This window comes from Gracilinanus agilis, chromosome 3 (genome assembly GCF_016433145.1).
Source record: "Gracilinanus agilis isolate LMUSP501 chromosome 3, AgileGrace, whole genome shotgun sequence".
Lineage (NCBI taxonomy): Eukaryota > Metazoa > Chordata > Mammalia > Didelphimorphia > Didelphidae > Gracilinanus > Gracilinanus agilis.
In genome coordinates this window covers 492,720,643-492,742,434 of record NC_058132.1, presented here as the reverse complement: position 1 = coordinate 492,742,434, position 21,792 = coordinate 492,720,643, and the positions used below count along the sequence as shown (strand labels likewise).

The 21,792-nt window shown below is 36.2% G+C and overlaps 1 protein-coding gene across 1 annotated transcript in view; it reads left to right on the top strand.

Moving 5' to 3' along the window:
• The first annotated feature begins 7,976 nt into the window (after positions 1–7,976).
• RFX8 (regulatory factor X8) overlaps positions 7,977–21,792 on the top strand; it is a 48,523-nt gene continuing 34,707 nt past the window's right edge. The window contains exons 1-3 of the mRNA XM_044667040.1: positions 7,977–8,024; positions 11,077–11,233; positions 14,973–15,067. Of these exons, the coding sequence (XP_044522975.1) occupies positions 7,977–8,024; positions 11,077–11,233; positions 14,973–15,067 (300 nt within the window). The remainder of the gene's footprint in view (positions 8,025–11,076; positions 11,234–14,972; positions 15,068–21,792) is intronic.

Below are 21,792 nucleotides of genomic sequence, written 5' to 3'. Positions count from 1 at the left end.
GCTAATTGGATTCCTAACAACTTTAATAATTATAAATTTCTGAGGATTATATAAATCATCTTCCCATAAAGGGATCTAAATAGTTTGTCATTATTTACACTTTATGATTTCTTACTCATTTTCACCTTTTTGTGGTTCTTTTGAGACTTGGATTCAAATGTCAGATTTTCTATTCTGCTCTTTTCATCAGGAAATACTTGAAAGTTTTCTACTTCATTAAATATCCATTCCCCCCCCCCCCAATAGGATTATACTCAGGTTTGCTGGGTAGGTTATTCTTGGTTATAATCCTAGCTCCTTTGCCTTCTAGAATATCATATTCTGGGGGTCTTGGATTCAAATCTGGTCTCAGACACTTCCCGGCTGTGTGACCCTGAGCAAGTCATTTAACCCCCATTGCCTAGTCCTTACCACTCTTCTGCCTTGGAGCCAATACACAGTATTGACTCCAAGATGGAAGGTAAGGGTTCTAAAAAATATATCATATTCTAAGCCCTCTGCAACTTTTTAGATATAACTGTTAAATAATCAATAATCTTGACTGTAGCTCCATAATATATCTTTCTAGCTCTTTTTAGTATTTTTCCTAAACCTAGGAGTGCTCAATTTGGTCAAAATATTCCCAGAGTGTTTTATTTTGGGATTCCTATTAGGAGCTAATTAGAAGACTGTTTCAATTTTGACTTTGCTTCCTGGTACTAAGATATCTGGCAACTTTTCCTTCACAAATTCTTTTAATATGCTGTCTAAGGTTTTTTTTTTTGCTTTGTTTTGTTTTATATATGCCTTTCAGATAGTCCAATGATTCTTAAGTTATCTTTTTTTATTCTGTTTTCCAGGGCAATTGTTCTTTCTGTGAGATATCCAAATTTCTTCTATGTTAAAGTGATTCTATCCCATATCCTGCAACACAGCATCCCCACTATCGTTTTCTCTTTCACTTATTTTCAATCTTTCTCTCTCTCCCAACTCATTTCTTACTGCCTACTTATATGTGCCTAGTTCTCTCCTATTCTGAAAATAAAAACCTTCACTTGACCCTTCTTATTCATATTAGCATCCTGTAGCTCTTCAGCCTTTGAAGCTAAACTCCAAAAAGCTTTTTCTAATAGATGGCTCCACTTTCTTTCCTCTTACTCTCTTATTAATCCCTTATAAGCTGGATTTCACCCTTATCATTCCATTAAAACTGTTCTCTTTAAATTTATCAATGATTTCTCTTTTTTTTTAAACCCTTAACCTCTGTGTATTGGCTCCTAGGTGGAAGAGTGGTAAGGGTGGGCAATGGGGGTCAAGTGACTTGCCCAGGGTCACACAGCTGGGAAGTGTCAGAGGCCTGATTTGAACCTAGGACCTCCTGTCTCTAGGCCTGGCTCTCAATCCACTGAGATACCCAGCTGCCCCTCAATGATCTCTTAATTGCAAAATCCAATGGCCTTTTCCCATTCTCTTTGACCTCTCTGAAGTCTTTGACATTGCTGATCATTCTCTTTTCCTTGATTCTCTCTTCTCTAGATTTTTATAATGTCACTCTCTCCTGGTTTTATTTCTGCCTATCTGAACAATCCTCCTCTGTCTCCTTTGCTGGATCCTCCTCCAGATTGTGCCCTCTAACTATAAGTGACCCTTGTTTTTCTGTCTTGGGTCCTCTTCTCTCTATATACCACTTCACTTGGTGATTTTATAAGTTCCTGTGAATTTAACTACTATATCTATGCTGATGATGCTCAAATTTACCTTTCCTGACTCAATCTTTCTGCTGACCTTCATTCTCACATCTTCCACTGCCTTTTAGACATCTTGAACTAGATGTCCTGACTTCTTAAACTCAATATATCCAAAATAGAACTCTTTATTTCTCTACTGAAAGCACCCTGCCTCACTACCTTCCCTATTACTGGGGCATTAATATTTTCTTGGTTCTTGAGCTCCCAGCCTAGGAGTCATCCTGGATTTATTACTATTTCTCATGCCATTTTTGCAACTGTTGCCAAGGTCTTCCAATTTCACCTTTGTAGTATCTTTTAAATATATCACCTTCTCTTCTCTGAAACTGGCTATACTCTTGTGGAGACCCTCTCATCTTATATCTGGATTACTGCAAACCTGCTGGTGAGTCTTCCTCATCTTTTCCCACTCCAATCAATTCAATAAATTCCAATGGCTTCATATTGCCCCTAGGAAATATAAAATGCTCTTTTTGGCATTCAAAGCCCCTCATAACCTAGCTTCATCCTACCTTTCCAGTCTTACACTTTATACTCCAACACATATTTTTGATCCAGGGACACTGCCCTCCTGGGTGTTCCACAAAAAATATACTGCCTTTCTCAACTGTGAGTATATTCTCTGACTGACACCATTCCTGAAGTGTTCTCCTCCCTCTACTCCAACTACTGACCTCCCTAGCTTCCTTTAATTCCCATCTAAAATCCTATCTCTATAGAAAGCCTTCCCCAACAGCTTCTTAATCTTAATGCCTTCCCTCTATTAATCATTTCCTGTTTATCCCATAGAAAGATTTTGTTGCATGCTTTTGATTATATGTTATATTGTGTTTTCATTTAGATTGTAAGCTCCTTGAGGGTAGGGACTATTTTTTGCCTCTTTTTGTATCTCTAGTTCCTGGTACATAATAAGTTCTTCTTAAATGTTGATTGATTGGTGAATAGTTTTATGATTTCTTGATAGTTCATTGAGTAATTTGCTTCCATTTGGCCAATTCTGATTTTTAAGGAGTTATTTTTTTTTTTGGTATTTTTGTACCTTATTTACAAAACTATTAATTCTTTTTTTCTAATTTTATTGCATATCTTCTTTTTTTCTTGCTTTTCAAAATATGTATTATTTGTTTGTTACATTAAAGTTCCCAGATATCTCCCTCCTTCTCCTCCCTGTACTAGAGAAGGAATCACTTGACAAAAAGATATGCATATATATAAACTATGTCTTACTATTTCTATGTATCAGTTCTTTCTCTGGAGGTGGACAATGTGAGTTACTCTTCAAACAATATTTCTATTGCTCTATATAATGTTCTCTGTCATTTTGCTATTCATAATTTCTCATAGTTCTCTCCATGTTTTTGTAAATTTAATTTGCTTATCATTTCCTATAGCACAGCAGTACTCCATCACAAAAATATGCCACAACTTAAGTCATTAATTGATAGGCATCCTCTCAATTTCCAGTTCTATCTCACCACAAAGAGCTACTATCACTATTTTAGAACATATAGGTTCTTTTCCTTTTTCCCTGATCACCTTAGGAAATAATCCTAATAGTGATATTTCTTGGTTAAAAGGCACAAACATTTTTATAACTCTCTGGGCATAATTCCAGATTGCTCTCTAAAAATGGTTGGATCAGTTCACAGTTCTACTAACAATGTATTAGTGTTCCTATTTTTCCATATATTCTCCAACATTGGTCATTTTGTCCTTTTATCATTATGTTTGACAAAAGTAAAGATCCGAGCTTTTGGAATAAGAAGTCACTATTTACTATTTAGTAAAAATTGTTGAGAAAACTGGAAAGCGCTGAGTCCAATATGTTATATAATTTCCCAAGATATCAAAATGGATACATGAGATAAACATAAAGAGAGTTGATAAGCAAATTAAAAGAACAGGAAACATATTACCTATCAGATATTTGATAAGAGAAGATTTATGAATAAACAAGAGTTGGAAAGCATCATAAGATGTACAATGATTAATTTTTATTGCATTGGATTAAAAAGATTTTGTATAAATAAAACTAGTATAGCCAAGATTTGAAAAAAAGCAGAAAATTGGGGGAAATTTTTATAGATAGTCTTTCAGATAGAGGTCTCATATTTCAAATATATAGAGAACTTTGTCAAATTTATAAGAATGTGAACCATTCCCAACTGATAAATGGTCAAACAAAATGAACAGACATTTAGAGAAATGCAAATCTAAACAATTCTGAGATATCATTTATTTTCCCAATTCATCCTCTACCATTCTTATTTGATTTTTAAATCATTTTTTGTTCTTTTACATCTTTCTTCAACTCTTTTAGGAATTCTTGTTGGCCTTTATCCAATAAAATTTTTTCTCTGATGTTTGGCTTATAGATATTTTCAAGTTTCTTGAACATCCCTGTCACCATAATAGCTTTATATGGTTACGTTCTTTTTCTATTTGCTCATTTCCAGCCTATTTCTTGAATGTGGACTTTATGCTGGTGTTGGGCTCTGCTGACTTCTGTAGGAAATCTGACCTAAGCTTCTATTCTTTATGTCCTTCTGCTGCTTTCACAGTTCAGTCTGGGCACACTTAAGTTTTTGGTACTCCCAAGGTGGTGTGATCTGGGAAAAGGTCTCTTTACTGCTTTCTTGGTCAGCCAGATTTCTGAATTGATTAGGCTCTGTTGGCTTGTGTGATTGAGTTTCTGCTTCCAGACTCAGCAGTAGCTTGCTGAGAAGTTCTACAAATTCAGAGTGACTGAATTGATGGCTCCCTTGGTCTTAGTCTCCTGCCCTGGTTTATTTCATTGTAGACTTATGTGTGAGGCTAAATTTTAGAACTAAGTCCCTACTCTGTTCTTGGGCTCAGAAGTACATAACTATGGTTCTGGAATGTTTTTCCTTTCTCCTTGTACAAGTAGAACCTCTGCTCCCTTGGGACTGTGACCTTTAAGCTACCTGTTCTACCTGTCATGATTTTGCTCTTGCTACTGCTTTGTTCTCCTGACTAACTCCAACCCAGTGTCCTTAGATCTCTCTTTCTAAACTTCCCTTGATTGGAAAAATGACTTGCTGTGATTTTTTCTTGGCTTTCCCAATTAGAATTCAACCTGGCACTCCTATCAATTATTAGAGAGAAGCATGTAAATGAGAAAAAACAAAAATGCTAGTTCTTACTCTTCCATCTAGACTCTGCTTTTTGAGTCTTAGCCAATTGCTATATAACTATTATAACTTTCAAAGAGTTGAACTACAAAGTCTGATGGGAAAGGGGAGCCAGTAAATCATTCACTCTAAACCTGTGGAACTGCCCGTTCATATCTTTTGACAATTTATCGTTTGGGGAATGGCTCATATTCTTATAAATTTGACAAAGTTTTCTATTTATTTGAGATGTGAGATATCTGAGCATAAAAATTTCCCCCCAATTTTCTGCTTTTCTTCTAATCTTGACTACATTAATTTTAATATTAATACTCAACCTGGCATCAAGGTAGTTTAATTGATAGAAGGCCCAGCCAAGTCTGGCTGTCAAGGCAGTCAAAAAGACCTAAGTTCAAATCTAGCCTGGACACTTTCTAGCTGTATGACCCTGGGCAAGTCACTTAACCTCTGTTTGCCTTAATCCATTAGAAAAGTAAATAGCAAACTACTCCATTATATTTGCCAAAAAAAACCCCACCAGTAAAAAGAAACAAAACAACCCATGTTCAGTATTGGTATAATATGGTCCATGGACTCACAAGGAGTCAGACATGACTGAAAGATTACAACTCACCCACTTGTACCTTAGGATAGCTACTCACCAAAGACCACTGGCAGGCCTCAGTGTTGGAGAATTTGTGGGCAGCATAAACTTTGGTAAACCATATTCTGATGACAGCACTTCATATTCCTTTCTGATAATGGAAAGATAATTCCAGATATCAAAGTCCACCTAAAAGATGGTAAATCTTGCTTTCCAAAGGCTTATACCACTTTCTATTTGTATATCAGGATATTCACTTTTTGGAACTTTATTTCTAAGAAGAGGATCGGTATAGCATAAAAGTTGGTCTCTGAGTCTTGATAACCTGGGTTCAGATCCTCCCTTTGTTGTACATTGGCTGGCTTCCTCTGAAAAAAATCAACTCTCAGTGTTCCAAAGAACTCTCTAAGACTATTAGTTGTGGAGTACATACTAATCTGCTGTAGTAGGAGTTTCCTCACTGGTAGTTCCATACATTAATGAAATCACAGGTCTCATTCAAAAGAGAGAAAGAGACAGATAAGAGAGACAATTAAATTGGATGACTTCTGATGTCTCTTCTAAAATCCCTGATCATGTTTCCTGTCCTATATAAAAATGGAACATAAAAAGTGTTTCAGGAAAAAAAGGGAGTAGACCTCTTGGCTTTATAATTTCTAACTTTTTTGTATAAAAGAGAGGTGTTAGATTTTTTTCCCAAAGGACAAATCATTGGCATGAAGTTTGTCTCAGAGATTTTTTTTTCTAGTCTTGGAGGTTAACATGAGTCTCTTCACAAGTATATCAATGATTATTCCAACCAGATCTATATTGGCATCTTTTCTAAAATGAACACTGATCTTAATTTGTTTACTTCTGGATAATGAAGTATTGATTGATCAATGTCCTCACTAACTCAGCTATTCAACAAAAGAGTCAGAAAACCTTCTCCTCGTCCCCTCATGCCCATTGTATTCAAGGCACAGATTTTCAAAACTCCCTGCATGGGATACCTATTCTCCATTTCAGAACATATGTTCTATGTTATCCCACTCATCTGGCACACACTTTCTGACAGGTTTCCTCAAGGAATACTTTAGAGAACAACTTCATGAAGTTGATAGTGTTGGTATGCAGCCAAATTTTTAAATTAATTGGAAGACAATTTATCCTATTACAACTCTTAGAGACTTGATTAAATATACATAGGGGCTTAGTCATATTGGACCCAAAATGAACTTTGAGTGATGTCATCTCTTACTTACAATAGGTTGAAGACTTGCTCGCTTTTTTTTGGAGGTCTCTGCAACATGATACTGTAATGTTCATGTCGTTACCTGATGTATGCCAGCTTTTTAAATGCTATGATGCACAGCTGTACAAGGTATGCAGACATTTGTTTAAATTTCTGATTCATATCCTCTATGAAAATTAATACCAAATGTCAAGATCACAGGCCCCTTTCCCTTCACTCCCATTGACTTCAGGCTCACTGAAGAGCTATGGGATCAATGAAGCTGAAGTCTTCCAGTTCCTACCTAAGATTTGCTTTCCTTCCTGAATTAGCCCTGGTTCAGAACAATCCTAGAGCTTTAATGTCTTTTCTAGAATTAATTATGACAAAATGGAGGTGATGGGGGTAGAAGTTGTCAGGAGTCATCAGAATAATCATATCAGCCTTCTCCTTGACTTTGGAGTTCTTTTATAACATAAAAGTTTAAATAATTATTAGTATTTTGAAAGGTTCAACCTTATAGAGGGTCATCATGACAATAATGTCTTAGGGTCAGGAAGAGTTGGGTACACATTTGTATGTATTATTGGACAAATCACTTAACTTCTCAGTACCCCCAAACAATTCTCTTAGAGTCAGATGGATTGTTGATTTGCATCGGTGGAAGGAATTCCCATACCAAGAGCACCTTATGCTGATAAAATAAAAATCATAGATTTAGACTTTCACTCCCCCCCAAATTAGAATCATTATTTTGTTTATAATATTTAAAAATATTAATTTTATGTTTTGCATGATAACACATGTATAGCCCAGATCAAATTGCTTACCAGCTCCAGGAAGAGGGAAGGAAGGGAAGGAGAGAGATAATTTGAATTACATAACTTCAGAAAACTTATGTAGGAAATTGTTGTTGCATATAATTAGTAAAATAAAATATCTTTTCAAAAATATACAAATAAACAAATATGAAGAAAAGGAAAAAATATTAGTAATAATATTAATATTAATTTGTCATGCTTATGGTTGGATCTCTTCAACTAAACCTAAACCTGATCACCCTTTAAAAAATAATCTGTATGGTGATTTCTAAGGGCTTCAAATCTTAAGTTACTGAATCGAGTCTTTTGGTCACCAGGAAGCTGTAAGAATTCCTTGTTGCTGGAAGAATTACAATAACATGAAATTAATGTTATAGGAAATTGAAGACATTCTACTTCATGATTTCCTGGAAGATGTTTCTATTCAGTACCTGAAATCAGTCAGGTTGTTTAGCAAAAAATTTAAGCTCTGGCTGCTTAATGCCTTGGAAGGCTTTCCACCCCTCTTACGGATCTCCAAGATCAAAGGTATATTCCCACAAGAATAGACGTTATATAAAAATGTGTGCAGTATTTGATCTTTTTAACTGGGTCAGTCAATGACAACTGTTCTATAGTTGTATCACCTTCTATTTGGGTAGAATCCACGACTTAAAAATCCTAGATCAATTCCAGTCAATAATCATTTGTTAAGAGTTTACTAAATGACTGACAGTGTGCTACTAGAGCAGTCCTCAATTGTCATCTTGTTCAACCCCTTCATTTTTAGAGATGCCCAGAGAAGCAAAGCAAATTTTCCCAATGTCACATGGCTAGTAAAGGTCATAGCCAAGATTCCAACTCAGTTTAGGAATGGAGAAGGATAAGAGATGAATTCACTTTGATATTCTCTCACCCAGCCACACTTGTGACCCAGAAACAGAAAATTGTGAAATAGCCAACAACTGGGGTAGGAGTCTGGCTCTGGAACAGAGTACAGCTCACTATCCTACTTGGAGATCGCATCAGGGACCTCATGAGCACAGAGCAGGGAAGCCAGCCTACCACAGAGATAAGCAGTAGCTGTGCAGCTCTCTCTGCTCAGTCAAGTTTTCCCTATGCAATCAACTCTGTTAGCTCCGGTAATGGAGGGGAGCAGTGGTACAGATAACAGAGCATCAATAGTTCCCTTCAGGAGCTGTCAAAGTCAATGAAAGCTGCTGAGTTATGAGAAATACTCCCCTATTACTACCCACTGCATAGCCCTAGCCCTAGTCTCATTGGACTAGCCGGGAGCTTCAGTGGTATTTTCTGCTATCTGATGGATTCTCCATCCAATGGCCCTTCTCTACATGCATGACCTGCCCCTCTGCCCAGAAGCCCAATGGGAGTGCTTCTTTCCTCCTCTGTCTGGGGTAAGCATATAGTCGGAGGAGGCAAGATGGTATAGGGAAGATCACTGGCCCTAAATTCAGAAGACTTGGATTCAGATAGTACTTGTATGACTTTGGGCAAGATATTGAGCCTTCTTTTCTCAGTTTAAAATGAGTGGATTGGAATAAATGGCCTCTAAGGAGCTTTCTAGCACTTGGTCTAGGATTCTAGAACAATATGACTAAAAACAAACAACCTTTTTGAGAAAAAGGGTTTCTATGCCAGTTCCCAATGGACTTTTTTGTGTAAGGAGAGAGGGTATTCAGTCATCTCTGCAAGATGTTATTTGAACTTTCTACCTTGGAACTTTAAGTCATCTTCCTTGATTTTTAAATTTAAGGATTTGAAGTAAAAAATGGTACTCATTTATGTCTTTTGTTTCTTTGTGTTTCGACAGAAGTTACTGTGTTTGTCAAAAGACTAAGAAGAAAGACTTACCTTTCAAATATGGCAAAGGTATGTTTTCCTCAAACATAAGAGGGAGTGAGACAATTCTCTGCAGTAAAACAGAAGGCTATAAATGTCTCAGGAAAACCATTTGAATTACATTTTTTAGTGAAGAAAGTAAACCACAGAATCACATAATTCCAGAGCTGATAGGGACTTCAGTGACCATCAAAAACCCTTCTAAATATACAACTTATTAGCGATGTTGGTGTGTGGTTATGAGTGTTGGTGAGCCCTGTAAACACAACAAAATGGTATGATTTCTTTTGTATGATGGAAACAGTTTTCATCCTTCCATCCCTTTAGAAGGTTGCTGTTGTTACAAATTCCTTTTGCTAGAGAACAGACTAAGTGGCCAGTATCTTGTTTTTAGATTGAAGGAAAGAGAAAGCACTGGCCTTCCCTATTAGGTTAAGACTTAAATTATAGGCACAATGGTAATAATGATATCTTTGAAGTACTATCAATAGTAAACTATAAATAGTAAATAGTATGGAATCTATCTGATCTAGTTTACAGGACAGGCAACAGTATATATATATATGTATGTGTGTGTGTGTGTGTGTGTGTGTGTGTGTGTGTACTAGGCAATTGGGGTTGTGACTTGCCCGGGGTCACACAGCTAGGAAATGTCTGAAACCAGATTTGAAGAAACTAAATACTTTATACTTTTCTCTTCTGAAAGCCTAGACAGAATAGTAGATGCTCAAGGATATACATGCATATGTGTATAAGTATATATGTATATACACATATAATTTTCCTGGCTATATATGATTATATGGTAATGGTATGGAGGGAGGGAGGAAGGGAGAGAGAGAGAGAGAGAGAGAGAGAGAGAGAGAGAGAGAGAATAAATAGATGGATGGGTGGATGGATGGATGAAACGATAGTCATATTTCCATATATAAAGTCAGGAAAAATTGCCAAGTTGTTTGGTTATTCTTCTCTTTACTTTAAATGGAAGGTAAATATCTATACTCCTAAGAAAATCTGAGTAAAGCCTGAAATAGAAATTAGAAAACCAAAGATATATGGGCACCAGTGAAATTGGTCCTGAAGTCCCTAGGAAGTAAGAACCTTCAGAAGTAACAGAAATGTCCTGGTGGTGTCACAGATTCCTTAGTTTCAGCTGTGGGAAGATACAAGTGTGCCCAAAACCTATCAAAACAGAAGTCCATCCCTACACCAGTCCCTCCCCACTCTCCCCTCAAAAGACCCTGACAGCTACTCAGCTATACATAAAGTCCTTGAAGTCTTCTTTACATTATCTATATCTGCTGACATTTCAAAGTTGAAGATTAGGCATGTGCTGAATGCATCTCATTTGGGGACAGTCAGGCATTTGTGGGTTAGTCTGTGGTATAATCTAAATCTTTTATACTTTTCCTTGCCTGAGGGTGGGGGCACTGCACAGAGATGAAGGTCTGCAGATCTTGATATGGCTCTTGAAAAGCAACTTGACAGCATAGATGATTTTCTGGCTTACCACTGCAGTGGTTCAACCCCCTCAGAGTTAACCTGTTTAATTGTGTTACTTGAAGGAATAACTTAAATATTGCATAGAGTTTTAACATCCAAATGATCTGTCCAGTTTTTAATTTAATGGTTACTACCCAAACTTACTTTCTACTTTATCAATAAATTTGGTGATTTTGGCCAGCCGAGTAGAAAGAGCAAAATTAAAGGCTAACTAACTCTTCAATCTCATTATCTTTAGACAATGAGAATGGTATTGAATAACAACAGGAGAGTCAACATTTTAAAATCAGACTTGCATGCTATTGTCAACCAAGGAGCTTTGGATATTCCTAGAAAACTCTTGCAGAATAATTTTAGAAGTATGGATGAACTGGAAAGCAACATGGAGCTGAAATGTAATTTTTCTCTCTACAACTCTCTTCTTTATTGATATGTTTGTCAACTATTTGGGGCTTAGTCTTTCCCATAAGGATTTATTTATGCTGTCTCTCCCCATGGGAAGGATTAGATTCCTTGCTACACAGAGCTAATTGTTGTATGCTGGCCAATAGAACGGTTTTTTTAAATCTGTGAAAAAGGATGGTGTTTTTTTTTTTTAAGTGTCTGGTTCTGACTTGTGGGATTATTGTTGGAAAAGAATAGCAATACATTTTAAATGCAAGACTGAAAATCCTAGCAAACTTTTGACTTTTTCTTAAGTATAGTTTTTAAAGTTATTTTTTAAATGACAGTTGATTTAGTTTTTAAACATTATGTATCAGACATCAGTAAATACTATGATATATACCTAAATGTAATTAAGAACTATGGAATATATAAATTATATTACATATTAATATAAACAAATATAAAAAATAAAATATATAACATGCTACAAAATGCTAAATACTACATATATTTGGTGGTACATATACTTCCGTCATCATTGTAGTCCACAAACATTTTTTACTTTGGTAGAATGGTCTTTGTGAATTCCTTCAGACAAAAAGATTCATCGTTCAATGGTAACCCTTTCTGTGATGAGAAGAGAGTCTCTGAACTTAATACAACTGGCTTTCAGTTGAAAGACAAACACAGACTATCACTTTGCCACTACTCAAAGCCTTTTCAAGTTTGCATTTCATTCACTTTACCTTTAAAAACCTTAAACCAGCTCCCAGCTACATAAAGCATCAGAGTAATAAGACCTTAGGGGGAGCTTGAAGCACAAACCACCTCTAAAGCCAACATCACTGTTGGCACCATTTATGCTTATGTAGGACTTGATTATTATAGAGTGCTTTCACACACTTGATATCATTTGATCCTTACAACACCACGATGAAGCCTATGGATTAAGCATTGTTTTGTCTTTGTTGCACGTGAGGTTTTGGGAGATAAATGGCTTGGACAATGTCCTTCATATCTCATAAGAAATTTAGCTGGGACCCAAACCCAAGGTCTTCTGTCTCTGAGTATCTTGCTCTGCACTGAGAAAACCAGTTCTGGGTTGATTTGTGAAAAGGAAATGCAAAAACCTTAACAGCAGAAGGGTTTGATCCCGTGGAATATATTACTTGAATTTGACAGAGCTAGTTCTCTAGCATAGCTAGGTGGCTCATTGGATGGAGTTCTTGACCCAAAATCAGGTAAATCTCAGTTCGAACCTAGCCTCAGATGCTTACTAGCTCTGAGTCCCTAGGCAAGTCACTTTACCTCTATCTGCCTCAATTTCTCATTTGTTAAATGGGGATAATAATTGCAACTATTTCAGCCAGGTTGTTGTAGAGATCAAATGAGATAACATATGCAAAGCATTTTGGAAACCTTCAGAACACTATGTAGGGCAGCTGGGTGACTCAGTGGATTGAGAGCCAGACCTAGAAATAGGAGGTCCAGGGTTCAAATCTGGCCTCAGACACTTCCTAGCTGTGTGACCCTGGGCAAGTCACTTAACCCCCATTGCCTAGCCCTTACACTCTTCTACCTTGGAGCCAATACATAATTTTGACTCCAAGATGGAAGGTAAGGGTTTTTTTTTTAAAGAACACTAGGTAACACTATATAAATTCTAGCTATTATTGTTATTATAAGACAGTTCTTTGTAATATTTTTTTGGCATCATATCAAAGTACAAATTGAATTTATTCTTCCAAATAATAAGCAGTCATCAAAAGATTTTGATCAGCTTTTGAGGTTATTCATTCCAGGATATAGCAAACAAAATTGTATCCTGTTTAGAGGAAGAAAGTTGATGAATTCTTCATTTTTACCTACTTTCATACTTACATCATTTTAAAATTATTTATTTATTAATCATATGTATATTTATTATGATTAAATATTTATAATAATATTCATTAATTATTTACTATAGCTAAATTGGATTTGATTCATTCACTCACTTCTCTGGAGCCAGAGTCCATTATTATTCTTAGTTTCATGAAAGAGTATGTACACATCATTAAACTGTATGATGTGTAGGTGGCTCAGTGGATTGAGAGCCAGGCCTAGAGAAAGGAGGTCCTGCATTCAAATATGATCACACATACTTCCTAGCTTTGTGACCCTGGGCAAGTCACTTAACTGCCATTGCCTAGCCCTTACCACTCTTCTGTCTTGGAATGAATATACAAGTGTTGATTTCACAATGGAAAGTAAGGGTTAAAAAAATTCAGTGGTGTGACATTTAATAATTGGGTATGTTGTCTATAATTCATTGCCTTTATAATAATCAATACTAATTCAGCAGGTTGCTATAAGTAGAGTTGCTGGCTTCTTTGAATGAGTGTAGTTAGCCCTCATTTTTTTTTCTAAAATCTCCCTTCATCAAATCATGGAGGACTTTGAAAGAGCACTGAGAAGGTATATATTAGGTAAAGGATAAACTAGAAAATGTCAGCTCCAGAGCCACAAATTTGTCCCTAGAGAAAATTTATAAAAGTAACAACCACCACAATAATAGTTCACATTGATACAGCACTTAAAAAAAAACACCTTACTTTGTGACATAGAATCTTGGTTCCAAGGCAGGAGAGCAGTAAGGGTTAGGCAATTGCCAGTTAGGGACTTGCCCAAGGTCACACAGCTAGGAAGTGTTGGAAGTCAGATTTAAACCCAGGGCTTCCCATCTGTTCACTAAGCTACCTAATTGCCCGTGATAGAGTACTTGTAAAGTGTGGAAAGCATTATTTCATCTATCCTTTAAACAACCTTGTGAGGTAAATCCCATTTTACAGATCAGGTCACACAGATAGTAGTTATTTATGGTTGGACTTGAAAATAGGTCTTCTGTATTCTAGATCAAGCACTCCATCCACTATATCATACTATTTAATGTAATTAAACCTCTTTGGCTCATTTTTCCATATCTACATTAAGGACGCACCTTCTTACCTTTGTGGAATAAGGGTAATCTATACGTCCTATTTTGCAGTTCATTGAACAAGTATCCACTTTGCTCTGGATTCCATAGCACACTTCTAGAAGGAATTCTAACCATTGAATTTCTTGGTACACCTTCCTTTCCCTTCCAAAGCCTTAGCATAATCTTACGCCAACTCTCTTTAGCACTAGAGTCACTGACAAATGCAGTCATGTACAGAAAAGCAGGAAGTCAAAAGACTTTTTGCCTGCATTGCTGTCTGCTCCAATGGAAAGATCCAAGGTCTGCAATGTCAAGATACCTGGCTTCTGTTCTTTAGATCCTTCACCAGTTCACTCTAGCCCCCAGGCAAAGCATTTAACTTCTCTCAATTGCTTTGATTTTCCGTCAGTTAAATGGCAGTAATAAACTACACCTTGTGTGAAATCTGTATGGATTGGTGAGATCATGTCTGTGAGATGTGATGAGCTCACTTGAAGAAAGGTTCTGTCTAATTACAAGGTGCAATTGTTCTTTTGAAATGTTTCTTTCCATCTCCACAGGTGACAGAAGTGGTTGGTCAAGTGGTTTTGTTTTGCTCAAGTAGATCAGCATAGTTGGTGAAAAATCCAGTCCAAGAATTCTCTATTTGTGCTAAAGACTAATGCTGCTCCTAAGGGGAAGAAGTCCTGCTGATCTATTGATTGTTCAGACCCATTTTTTAAAGTTAATATAAAGGTCTAAACAAAAAAAAAACCCTGCAATATCACCTAAGTCCTTTTCCTCCACAGGTTTAAACAATTTGATTTCTTTGCTGGGAACTTCAACAGATGTCAGTGTCTTCCTGAACTGTGTGTCTTCCAATCTCCAGGCATTTGTCTTCCAGGTACAAAGCTAACTGTGTTTTTTTTTTTCATGAAAGGAGTAGGTAATGGTAGCCAAATTACAGTACTGAATGTTGCTGTCTCAATAGTAAGAAAGAGAGGCTGCTGCCCACAGCTTGTCTGAGGCATGTTAAGGCTTGGGACTATTCATAAAAATTGTGGGACAGGTTTTTGTCTGATTCTGAACCTTGCTCATTTAGTCATTCTACATACCTTCTGTTTGAACATAAAGAAACACAGAATACAAACCTGAACAAAGGCATAGATTAAATTAATTGCTATATGTGTATATACATGTGGAATTTGGGTGTGAAGTGATGACAGAAGGAGTAGGTCAGATGAAAAAGGGATGTATTTGATAAGAAGAGTAGTTCTTTGTGTTTCCTAATGAAACCTACCACTAGAGTATCTGATTTGATTTCAAAGACTCAAGAATGTATCACATCGTAACTATAGGTGAATTGGCTCATGAGGCCATTTTGCCATTGGCAGATTTTTCTTTTATTCTTTTTTCAATATTTTATTTTTTCCTCAATTGCATGAAAAAACAATTTTAACCTTAATTTTTAAAAGTTTGAACCAAATTCACCCTTCTTCTCCCCTTCTTTCTCCCTGAAATGGCAAGCAATCTAATATAGATTTTATATATGTAATAGTGTAAAACATCTTTCTATGTTAGTACTTTTATTAAAGAGTACTCGAACAAACAAAAATGAAGAAAGAAAATGAAATATGTCTTAGTATGCATTTGGACTCCATCAGCTCTTTCTTTGGAAGTAGATAACCTTTTTCATCATGAATCCTTGAGGATTTTCTTGGCTCACTGTAGGCTAGGTCATTTATAAATGTACAAAGTAACAGAAATATTATATGATGTACATTTACATGATGTATGTGCTCGTCTTGCTCACTTCACTTTGCATCAGTTTGTGTAGATCTTTCCAGACTTTTATTAAATCATCCTCATCATTTCTTAAGCACAGTAATAGTCCATTACAATTATATAGCACTACTTGTTTAGGCATTCCCCAATTGATGGAGATACCCTCAATTTCCAATTCTTTGCCACCACAAAAAGAGCTGCTATACGTATTTTGGTTCAAACAGGTCCTTTCCTCAATTTTCAAGTCCTTTGGACATAGTTGCAAATCACTGTCCAGAATGATTGGATTATTTCACAACTCCACCAGCAATACATTAATGTCTCAATTTCATGGACAAGTCTTCCAATAAGGCTATTTTCCCTGCTTCTTTATCATTACTTTTATTCAGAGGTCAGCAACGTATGGCTCTTTCTGCAGGAGCCATAAAGTCAATTTTTTTGGCGCTGTTACAGGAGCACGCACTGTGAACACTGTACGGCTCTCATGAAATTACATTTTAAAAAATGTGGTGTTTATGGCTCTCACGGCCAAAAAGGTTGCTGACCCCCACTTTTATTAATAAACTTGTATTAAGCCACCTAAGTGAGCCCTAAATACTTTATTAAATTGAATTGCTTAAGCATGGGTTTAGAATTCAGAAAAATATTCCTGAGCAAAAATTAGGTTTCTTTTGAAACTTTTTATAGACAACATTGCATGAGACAGAGAAATAATTGTTAACCTCAGCAATCTAGTACATCTTCTTAGGCCATATGAATTGAACAAAATTAAAAAGTTGTAATCTCATACATTCCTTAAGGAAAAATGCCAATTTAAACGTACTCTATAGGTAAACTAAGTCAGGTTGCCAATTAATCTTTAAAGGGATGATTGAGAGAAGAAGACCTATGTGTCTCAAAGATAACTACAGATAAAATCCACTCACAAATAGTTAATTAAATCACCTTGGGAAGTTCAAAACTCCCCTTTGGCTTCTCATCTGAGAAATGTCAAAATTTTTCCCTTATTATTTTTATTCCATGAATCAGGTGAGATTAATATGAAGAGAAAATACACTTCAGTTAGCTAAAATGTTCCAGAAGGAATGACAATAAAAATTAAGAAAAGGGAATGAAAATGAAAAATTATTATCACAGTTCTGTGCTAGATATTGTGGACATAAAGCATATTCATCTTTTAAGGGATTTATATTTTAGATGATATATGTGTGTCTTTTCTCCCAAACTAAAGTCTTATCAAAAGGTAAACTGTAGTTATTAATCTAATTCTCTAATGCATCTTTTGTTTCCTTGATGTCAATATTCCCAATAGTCCTCCCTCATCTTTGTTTTATTCAATATCATTTCCACTTTTTTTTCTCTATAAACACTTTTAGGATGGTATTGTTATGAGTCCAAATATGTTAGCTCCACTATTCTTTTTTTTTTTTTTTAGTTTTAGAAAGAATTTTATTAGGTCATTTGGCAAAGGAGAGAGCCAGAAAATGTGGGGCTTCCTCCCACATTTGCCTGATGGGCCTCACTTAATAGATAATATCCATAGAAGAGCTATTTGAGATGTAAGTAAGTATTCAGATTTTGGCAAATACAAACTTAGGGTGGATCTAAAACAAGTCATGGGTTGGATCTAAGAATTCCCTGTAGCTCTTGAGCATTTATGATGTCAGTCTTACCTCTAAGCTTTAGGTTAGACGATTTTCTTGCCACATAAAACTAGATTCAAGCAATATTAATAAAGGGTGAATAATAAAATACTTTCCCTAAAACTTATCTCTTTTAAAGCATTTTTTCCAATCATTGCATTTGCATTATTTCCAATTATTTTGTCATTATAAACAAAATTAGGCCCTTAGGGCCTAATTATAGTAATGGAATATCTAAGTTAATGAGCATAAACAGCTTTACAACTACTAATGTATATTTCAATCTTATTTTCTAAAAAACAATTCACAGCTGTCCTAGCAATATAATATTAGGCCTGTTTCTACATGTTCCTATCAACTTTGATAATGAATAAATTTGATCAGCTTAATGATTCTGGATCTCAGTTAACATACATTAAGACCATATTTAGTTAGATTAGTTCTTAGCCAGTGGACACTGTTGCCAGGACCATACTCTTTCCAAGGCCAAGTCTTTCCAGCTTGGTCATGCCTAGTAGAACTTTTATTCCAATGCAATAATCCCTCAGGCATGCAGGAATAGCTCCATATTATGAGGAATGGGAAAGTAAGCCTTTTGCAGAATATTTATGCTCTCTAAACCAGTGATGGACAAACTATTCCCCTGCGGGCCAGATCCAGGCCATAGTTTGCCCATCACTGCCTTAAGCAATTCCCTAATCACTATGCCCCCATATCCAGATGTAGTGATTAGGGAGTTGCTTAAGGCAGTGATGGGTAAACTATGGCCTGGATCTGGCCTGTAGGGAAATAGTTTGCCATCACTGCTGTAAACCATCATTGTCCTACCAGATACTATTTTTGGATTAGATAAAGGCTCAGGCTTAGATCTACTGATAGCCTCATGCATATGGTATGCGAAGGTTCTCCAGATATCTGTAATATTTAACTTATCCAAGATACTATTCATCTCTTTTACTTCATTTTTTTGTTGTTAGATTTATCTAGTTCTGAGAGAGGAACATTAAAGTCCTCTGTTATTATTTTGTCATCTATTTCCATCTGTATCTCATTTAGTTTTTCCTTTAAAAATCTGGATGTTATAACACTTGGTGCATTTATGTCCAATATTGATAATGCTTCAATATCCATAGTGCTCACCAACATAATATAGTTACCTTGTTAATCCCTTCTAATTATGTACATTTTAATCCCAACTCTGTCAGAGACCATGACTGCTACCTCTGCCTTCTCTGGATCAGCTGAGGCATAGTATATTCTGCTCCAGCCCTTCACCTTTACTCCATGTATGTCTCTCATTTTCAGTGTGGTTTTTTTTTAAACCCTTACCTTCTGTCTTGGAGTCAATACTGTGTATTGGCTCCAAGGCAGAAGAGTGGTAAGGGTAGGCAATGGGGGTCAAGTGACTTGCCCAGGGTCACACAGCTAGGAAGTGTCTGAGGTCAGATTTGAACCTAGGACCTCCCATCTCTAGGCCTGACTCTCAATCCACTGAGCTACCCAGGTGCCCCCTTTCAGTGTGTTTTTGTAAACAACACACAATCAGGTCTTGGTTTTTTACCCTTTCTGTGATCCATTTTCTTCCCATCAGTGAATTCATCCCATTTACTCTCAGGGTCATGGTTACTAGCTGTACATTTCTATCTACTCTGTTCTTCCTCACTAAGTTTGTTCCCCTCTTCCTTTCTTTCTGCTATATCCCTATTAAGATGTCCAATTTCCTTTGGCCAGTTCCTTTCTAATTCATCCCCCATCCCCCAAATCTTCCATTATCCTCTTCCTTTACCCTCCTAGTTCTGAATTGGCCCACCTTTCCAGAGGTCCATCCTTTGTCCTTTCCCCCTTCCTTTTAAATTCTTATTCTATCTACTTTCGAAAAAACTCTTTCTGTATCTCCCTGACTATGTTCTCCTACTTCTTGATATGAGTTCAATTCTAAAATCCCTCCCCTATCTTGTCCTATCTCTCTCTTATCCCCTCACCTTATCTCCTACCTCTTGGTATGTACTCCCCTCAGTTATCCTCCCTGTCTTCCTTTCTCTTAATCCACCTTTCCTTCTCTTATTCCCTAAATCCCCCTTCCATCTTATTTCTCTCTGTTTCTCTATTTAAAAAAGATTTTTTACCCTTCTAATTGTTTATATTGTTCTCTCTTTATCCCAGGTCTGAAAAGAGTAGGGTTCTAATACTACCAGCCTTCCACTCCCTCCTTCCCTTCTCTGTGGCAGTTTCTTTCTTTCATTCTTCCCACATTTGAGATAGCCATTCCTTCTTATCTCCACTTGGTCTATTCCACTACCATTTCATCTCATTCCATTACATTTACCTCAATCTTGTCTTCCATCCATATGCACCCCTACTAAATACCCAGGCAATGATACCATTCCCACGGGCCATTGATGGCATTTTCCCATACAAGAATCAAACAATTTGATTTTTTGGTTGCTTATGATTAATCTTTTATTATTACCTTTTTACATTTCTTATAGATGAGATTTTCTCCTGAGTTCAGAGTTTTCCCCTAAGAATAGCTGAAACTCCGTCAACTTCACTGGATTCTTGATTGTAAACCAAGTTCTTTCCTCTACAAAATACTGTCTTCAATGTCCTGTGCTCCTTTAATGTTGGAACTGCTAAGACTTGTATTATTCTGACTGTAGCTCCACAATATTTAATTACCTTTTTATTGTTCCTTGTATTTTCTCCTTAACCTGGGAGCTATGAAACTTAGCAATGATGTTGCTGTGCATTTTCATCTTTGGGTCTCCTTGGAGTGATGATCTGTGGATTTAATTTCTATTTTACCCTCTGATTCTAGAATTTCTGAGCAGTTTTCCTTGACTATTTCTTGGATTATGGCATCTAAACTTTTTTTTAATTGTAATTTTCTGGAAGACCAACTATTCTTATATCATCTCTCATTTTTCAGCTCAATTGTTTTGGGGATAAACTGTTTCATATGCTCTTCTATTCATTTTAGTCTTTTGATTTTGCTTCATTATTTCTTGTTCCTTAGGAAAGTGTTAGCTTCTCTTTGCCCAAATCTGGTTCTTAGTCAATTATTTTCTTCTATGAGTTCTGTATTTTTTTTTCATTTGGGCACTCTTTCTTTCATATTGATTTTCTTGCATTGCTTTTATTTTTTTTTCTAATTTTTCCTCAGCCTCTCTAATTTAGTTTTTGATGTCTTTTTAAAACTCTCCAAAAACTCTTTTTTGGTATTTTGACCATTTATTGTATTTCTTTACTGTTTTTTGAAATAGGCCTGTTTTTAACTTCTGCTCTTTGTGTCTGGTTCTAAAATAAATACAGGTTTAAATTCTATTAAACATGACAGCTTATCAGATACTTGAATATAGCTCTTATGTCCCCTGGAATTTTCTCTTTTCCTAAATAGACATTCCTGGTTCCTTCAACCAATTCTCATATGACATTGACTCAAGGCTATCCACCATGCTTGGAATGTTCTCTTCCATTACTTCTATGGATGCAACTGGTGGCCAAGTGGATAGAGCCTGGTGTCAAGAAGTCCTGCATTCAGATATGACCTCAGATATCTTATTAATTGAGTGACCTTCGGAAAGCCACTAAATCTCTGATTATTTCAGTTTGCTCAACTGTAAACTGTGGGAATAATAGCTACTACCTCACAAAGTTATTATGAGGATCAAAACTTATTTATATACATACATGTGTGTATGTATGATTGCTTATTCCCTTTCCCCCTTTCTCCTCTTGGAATCCTTAAATTTCTTCAAGGTTTAGTTACCTCTATACAGAAAGTTTTCCTAATCTCACCCTGCCTACTTGCCGCCTGTGACCCTCCACAATATATAAATAGGCCTTAGGAAACAGACCCAGTATCTCTTGAGGCTGTATTTTAAACCTTTTCCATGTAGTAGAACCTGTCAAAGTTGTGTTATAAATAAAATTTAATCTGGAAGAGTTTATACTAAATTTATAAGTATTTATTAGTAAAGAGGAAGAAAGAAAGGAAGAAAGTTTCCAGCCTTTCTAACTTAAAAGTAAGATCAAATCCTGAATTCTAGGCAGGCTCAGTTCCCTCCAACACCTGCTTGCAGTGATGGCAAGTTAAGATCTACCCGGACAACGAGAGAGAGAAGAGAGAGAGAGAGAGAGGGAGAGGGAGAGGGAGAGAGAGAGAGAGAGAGAGAGAGAGAGAGAGAGAGAGAGAGAGAGA